The following is a 7040-nucleotide window of genomic DNA, read 5'->3' as shown; positions in this document are numbered from 1 at the left end:
ATGGTAGCCCCTGAAACCAGCTAAACTATTCGGGGCATTCCAGTCACATTTATGGACAGGAACACATGCTTGCATGATGTCTGGGTGACCTGCTGAAACAGGCATGGTTAGATACCATATCTATAAATAAGATATTCACCATTGCCTCAAGGGGAAAAAAACATTTAGCTTCCCACTTACTTGGGTCTCCTTCTGCATCCAGTAATTTCCCAATCAGCTGTTCATAGGTAGTGCCCACTTTGGCACTGCTGCTGCCTGCTGCTACTGTCAGGTGATACAACCAAGTATCCTTGGGATAAAAAGAGTGATGGTTGAGTGTTGCCGGAAAGTTTCCCACTTACTTGGGTCTCCTTCTGCATCCAGTAATTTCCCAATCAGCTGTTCATAGGTAGTGCCCACTTTGGCACTGCTGCTGCCTGCTGCTACTGTCAGGTGATACAACCAAGTATCCTTGGGATAAAAAGAGTGATGGTTGAGTGTTGCTGGAAAGGTTATATGATTAACTCTAAAGCATTAAACATGAGGCATGCATTCAAATGTATCATTTTAATGGGCTTGAGTGATAAACAAAGAGCTAATTTGGGCTCTCTGCAGCTCTTACTACATGTTTCTTGATCTCAAGCTACCACAGGGGCCTTTCCACGGAATTCATATTTTGTACATAAAACAGTGCTTTCATAAGTATCATGGAACAAACCAGGAGATCCAGGCCAGACAGCAAGCTCAGTGATTTTTGTGCATTAGCATGTAGTGCCCCCTACACCTTAGCCCCCAGGCTCTTTTTTGAGTCAGTCTATACCTTTTCCTGTTTTGTACCAATTAGTAAGTAGACAGGACTCTGATCTGGAGGGTGAATCACCAGGGTGCAGTAAGAAGAAAAGAGGCCCCCACCACTGGCCTCATTATCCTCATCAGAGTCACAGGAGCGATCCACTTCTTCCACTTTTGATTCACGCATGTGCAAATAGCCTAGAGGGCACTAAGAAAAGAAACTGAATATGTTATCAAGCACGGCAGGGAAAACAAGAGACATTTAGTAGACATGCTTCTGAAAAGCTAACATTGCTATTACCACTGCTCAGCGGTGCATACTAATGCTATCCAATATAAGCCATGAATGGTACTACCATGGCCTTCACAGTTGGCATCTGCAATAAACACTTACTACTTTCTTTCCAGTACAATGTACTTCATAGTAAATATGTATGTCACAAGTGTGGTCAGTCTGTAGCACAAATGTCATGTAGCACTAAGAGCAGGATTTTCTGTACTACCTCAACAGGAGCAGGAGGGCCTAAGGTCATATCTGTCTTTCCAGAATTGCTCTCTTTCCTTCTCCACCCTTCATTACACTAGAGGCAAAAGTACACATCTGGCCCCATCACTCCTTGGCAAATTCAGTACAAAACCCTTGCATGAGTGTCTTCAGATCTAGGCCAAAACCATCCCCAGCAATAATAAATATCTTATGCAGGCTTTATTCTCCCTAACATATCCCCTTCTGCTATCCAGTATTTGAACAGAACATTATGAAAACCAACTGCATTGTCTCTTTAAATACCTTGAAGAGTTTCAGGGCCTCTGTCTGCAGGGCCTCTGAAGGCAGAGTGGTGAGGGGCGTGTGCAGGCCGTCCTTGCTGTGACACAGCACAGGGTGTTTCCACAAAGGAGAATCTGAAAGAGTGGACAAGACAAAGCTATACTAGATAGAGGGGAACTCTTGCAAAGTAGTGTTCACACCCGGTCTCAATAGCTTCACACTTGACAGTTCGCCAACAGAGCGGAACAACACATTAGGAAAAACCACTAACTACAACCCTCTTGGAGACTTCTTTATTTCAAAATATTGGCAAGTGGCTGCACATTTTGCCATATTAAAAACTATGCATTTTTCTGAAGATGTATATCAGCTGTCCACTGATTTCATCACCACGTAAAAGCAACAGGCCAACGTATACAAAGGCCACAATAAAAGCACACCCTAATTTCAGGGGCAAAAAGGACTCCTGAAGTCCACTGTAAATGGTGTTTAAGCCTCCGTTGCTTCATACAGCTGTCAGAGGCAAACAGAGAACCAGGGCTGGCATTGTAGTCTGCTTAGGTGTCTTCTCCATACTCACCATGCCTGCTATACTACCATTGGGATTTCCTAGGAAGAACATACTTCTTCTCCAGATCCAAGCTGTGAACTCAAGTACTGGACCAGGAATAGGGAAGCAACCATATGGATGAGTCTCAACTAGGGATGTGTGTTCAGGTATCTCTGGTTGGAATAAATACCTGGAAAATACCTTATCAGATTTTTCCAGATATGTTTGGATGTCTGGTTGGTATCCAGAATTCTCCAGTACATTGGTAAATGGGTCCTGAAAAATTCCATAAATATTCGGGAGTAAACAGGAATATTGGGAACCAGTGTTTTAAGACTCTCAGGACTGTTTTGCCTTAACTTTGCTGTGTGTCTGTGTCAGTGTGTTCTTGCCAGGACTTGGTATGGGCTTGCCAGGTTGGTTTGGCTTGCATTCTGTGCTTTGAAACTAGTTCTGTTGGTCCTGCACCATTGTGTTCTTTGCTTAAATTGGCTTGCTTTGGATTCTATGGTTCAACATTGGGGGATTAAAGCACACAAAACTTGCAATGAAAATGCGGAATGGATTTAGTTTGACAGTCTTTGGGCCCAGTTAGACTACTCTGGGACTGGAATTACAGCCCCTAGAGTTGAATGAAGCTCCTCTGGGACAGGAATTAGTGCTCTCAGACTAGAATGACAGTCCCCAAAGTAGAATAATGGCCCCTGAGAGTATCAGAAGTGTTCTGAGACAGGAAAGGCAGTTCCTAGAGTGGAAAGACAGTCCCTAGAACCAGATAAACTGTTTTTGGACTGGAATGACTGTCCCCAGAGTAGAATGGTAGCCCCTGAAACCAGCTAAACTATTCGGGGCATTCCAGTCACATTTATGGACAGGAACACATGCTTGCCAGGCATGTCATTCCAGTTCCAGAACACTGATTCCATTGCTAGGGACTGTCTTTCCACTCTCAGGCATGTCATTCCAGTTCCAGAACACTTATGCTACTCCCAGGGACTGTTCTTCCACTCTGGGGACTGTCATTCCAGCCCCAGAGAAGTTTACCTAGTTTCAGGGACAGTCTTTCCACTCTGGGAGCTGTCAAATAATATCAGAATCCCTCCCCCCAAAAAAAACCAACAACCCAGATCCGAATATTAAACCGGTATTTAGGACCTGAATAACCAAGAAAACCAATATTTTCCGGCTCCCTGATGTCTGGATCCAAAAAATACTGATTTTTTCTCATGGTGCACATCCCTATCTCAAAAACAGAAGACTGCAGGGAGCAGTACTGCTACCTACTTCCAAGCCATCTGAAATCCTCTCATACACTGAATTGCTAGTGTGAAGCAGTTCAGTTTTGTAGGTATAACTAAGTCAGAGGGTCTTTGGTGCTGGCAGGATCTTTATCAGTAAAATACTTTGTGGCATGCTGATGAACAAGTATCAAGGATGTAAGCATATCACAAGTGCCCCCCAAATACTTCATTCCTACAAACAAAATAGTCACTTTGGGGGGCTAAAAAGTGGGATATTGATTTTAAAGAAATAAAAATATATGTGTGCACATTTATGGACAGGAACACATGCTTGCATGATGTCTGGGTGACCTGCTGAAACAGGTATGGTTAGATACCATATCTATAAATAAGATCCTCACCATTGCCTCAAGGGGAAAAAAACATTTAGTTTCCCACTTACTTGGGTCTCCTTCTGCATCCAGTAATTTCCCAATCAGCTGTTCATAGGTAGTGCCCACTTTGGCACTGCTGCTGCCTGCTGCTACTGTCAGGTGATACAACCAAGTATCCTTGGGATAAAAAGAGTGATGGTTGAGTGTTGCCGGAAAGGTTATATGATTAACTCTAAAGCATTAAACATGAGGCATGCATTCAAATGTATCCTTTTAATGGGCTTGAGTGATAAAAAGGGCTAATTTGGGCTCTCTGCAGCTCTTACTACATGTTTCTTGATCTCAAGCTACCACAGGGGCCTTTCCACGGAATTCATATTTTGTACATAAAACAGTGCTTTCATAAGTATCATGGAACAAACCAGGAGATCCAGGCCAGACAGCAAGCTCAGTGATTTTTGTGCATTAGCATGTAGTGCCCCCTACACCTTAGCCCCCAGGCTCTTTTTGAGTCAGTCTATACCTTTTCCTGTTTTGTACCAATTAGTAAGTAGACAGGACTCTGATCTGGAGGGTGAATCACCAGGGTGCAGTAAGAAGAAAAGAGGCCCCCACCACTGGCCTCGCCGAAGAATAGATTCTTTTGAACTATGGTGCTGGAGAAGACTCTTGAGAGTCCCCTGGACTGCAAGGAGATCAAATCAGTAAATCCTAAAAGAAATCAACCCTGACTGTTCCCTGGAAGGCCAGATACTGAAGCTGAAGCTCAAATACTTTGGCCACCAAATGAGAAGGGAGCACTCACTGGAGAAGACCCTGATGCTGGGAAAGATAGAAGGTAACAGAAGAAGGGGACGGCAAAGGATGAGATGGTTAGACAGTGTTATCGAGGCAACAAACATGAAATTAAGCAAACTCCGGAGCACAACAGAAGACAGGAGGGCCTGGCATGATGTGGTCCATGGGGTTGCGAAGAGTTGGACTCGACTGTGCAAGTGAACAACAACAAAAAGTACGCATGGTGCAGCACATGTACTGCACGCCACACTTAAGTGGAACTACTGTTGTGCTGGAAAAGGTGCAGGAAAGGGTGACTAAATGATACAAATAGGACCAAAGGAACAGAGGAGTTGGAGCAGTTTCTCTGTGGAGGAAAAGCTAAGGAATTTGTAATACTGACAGTTGAGTTTATCTCCCTTAACCCATGTGATCCAGTTTTGTTTTTAAAAATAGACACTCACCCCTCTTTGAGAATCCTGGTAATGGAAGGATAAGCTTACTCACATACTAATTCACACCTTTCACGGCCAGCTGTACAAGTGAGAACTTTAACTGGTTATGGAATAAGGACACTTTCTCCCATATATATGAAATCTGGGAGGAAAGGTCCTTTGGGTGACCGTCATCCCAATTGTGTGTGTTATATATGAATACGTATTTTCCCACAGGGGGTTGTAAAACTGAATATAGAAGAGAGGGAAGATGTCTACTACAACTGATGTGAAGAAATGAAAATTACTCAGCAGAGGAAGGGAGGAAAATACCTTGTCTTCATGATTTCGATAATAGTAAAAAGTCTTTCCAATCAGTGCACACCAAACCAGCTTAGAGCGCCCATGTTTCACCTGTAGAAATAGCATAGCAATGAAAATATCATCTCACTGTATTGATTTATACCCCACTTTTCTCCCCAATGGCAGAGCTTAGGCTGTTAGGTATTCTCAGGAGTGTCATGGAAAACTAAAAAAGGAAGGGTGCAGTCTCTCTTCAAAATGTGGGAACGGAAGAGCCTCTTCTATTCGAAATGAGCCAGACTCTGATGACACAAAATGATCTCCCATGTTTTTTCAAGTATTGAAGTGGCTAAAGAAGTGCACAGAAAGGGAGTTATTCCTCTTTCTCTCTCTCATACACCATTTTTCTGATGTCAAACTGCCCCATCCAGATTTACTATTTCCCCCCATGCAAAAAATGGCAGTGGTAGAAGTGATTTAAATTGGGAAAACAGCATACAGAGGAAAGGGGCAAGCCCCCCCCCCGCAACACCAAAATTGGAATCCCCACCTCACTCCCATGGATGTTGTTAACACTTTTAAGAAACTGCAGGCAAGCTGTTCACATCTGGCTATCACTCATCTGCTCAGCTTAGTCCTGAGAGAAGAGATGGTGGATCCTGGTTTAAATTATTTGTAAACCTAACCTAATAGTTAGGATCTGTTATGGAAGAAATCATTTTTATCTTGTCACAACAATTAAAATATTTTGCATATTTAAGGTTTTCACAAAAGATGGCAAATTGATCCACCTTTGCTGTCCCATATCCTGTTCTGTATGTGGCTATGGGACAAGCCAAACTGCATCTGGTAGAGCGATGTAGTACCTTGGTGAGCCAGCCTTTCACAGTGGGTTTTGCATCACTGAGAGGGACTTCGGTGTGTCTGGTCACTTTCACTTTGATCATATTTTGAAGGATAAGGATCCACTCCTCCAAGATGTTAGGAGAGTCAGCTGTCAAGAAGTAGGTCCTTTTTGCAGTGACAAGCTAAAGTAAAAGGGAAAGTCACAAGCTACTACCATAAGGCACAAAGCAGTTTTGTAGTGGTTGAGGTCTTAAGTATTAAAATCCTGGTTGCATTCACTTTCCAACAATGAATACTCAAGAAAGACCTCAAAACTTAAAAAGTTAACATTGCTTTTTTAATGTTACAGAGAACACTGAAGCTTAAGCCACTCTGTGATACTTAAGTGTGCTAAGCAAGGAAACCGTTCAACTACTTTCTCCTTGACAAAGAGTCCATTGGTACTAGTGACTTGCCATAAGAATGACAGTGCATTCGCTAATGACAAATTGCTGAAGGGTTATTTGTTATGATATATGCTCAGAATTTAGTTGTTCCTTAAGAATTTTTATGCATATTAAATTGAGATGGATACAATATGTGGACTGTCTCTTTTAGAGAACTCCTAGTGCCATTCAGTTTTGGATTAACCAGAAAAGTCCCAATATCCTTTTTGATGACATTTTACATTCAGCTTATATTATACACGTTGGGCAACATAGTCTGTCCTGAATAAGAAGCTACAAGCAGAAGTTTTAACTATTGCCATTAATAGTTAACAAGTTTTATATGAAATAAATGAATTTGATCCTCTGGAAGATTTAAGCAGTCAGAAGATGGGCAATTTTTGCAGATTCCCCACTCCTGTGGTAGACCTTCAATTCCGCCTTCAGTCCCTTGGCCCTCAGAAGCAGCATTTCAGGGGAGCATTTTGGTTTGCAGCAGGAGCATGGATTTATGATCCAGGGCTGGAAATCCCTTTGTCCTGTTCAGCAG

The 7040-nt window shown here is 42.6% G+C and overlaps 1 protein-coding gene across 1 annotated transcript in view; it reads right to left on the bottom strand.

Moving 5' to 3' along the window:
* The window catches only part of PLEKHH1 (pleckstrin homology, MyTH4 and FERM domain containing H1), a 72657-nt gene that overhangs the window by 34064 nt on the left and 31553 nt on the right, over nt 1-7040 (bottom strand). The window contains 5 exon segments of the mRNA XM_015413282.1: nt 1562-1674; nt 3774-3882; nt 4229-4385; nt 5230-5330; nt 6086-6247. Of these exon segments, the coding sequence (XP_015268768.1) occupies nt 1562-1674; nt 3774-3882; nt 4229-4385; nt 5230-5330; nt 6086-6247 (642 nt within the window).

The sequence above is a fragment of the Gekko japonicus genome, unplaced genomic scaffold (genome assembly GCF_001447785.1).
Source record: "Gekko japonicus isolate JY-2015 unplaced genomic scaffold, Gekko_japonicus_V1.1 scaffold32, whole genome shotgun sequence".
NCBI lineage: Eukaryota > Metazoa > Chordata > Lepidosauria > Squamata > Gekkonidae > Gekko > Gekko japonicus.
Note: the sequence above shows the minus strand (reverse complement) of the source record. Positions and strands in the feature narration are given on the sequence as shown.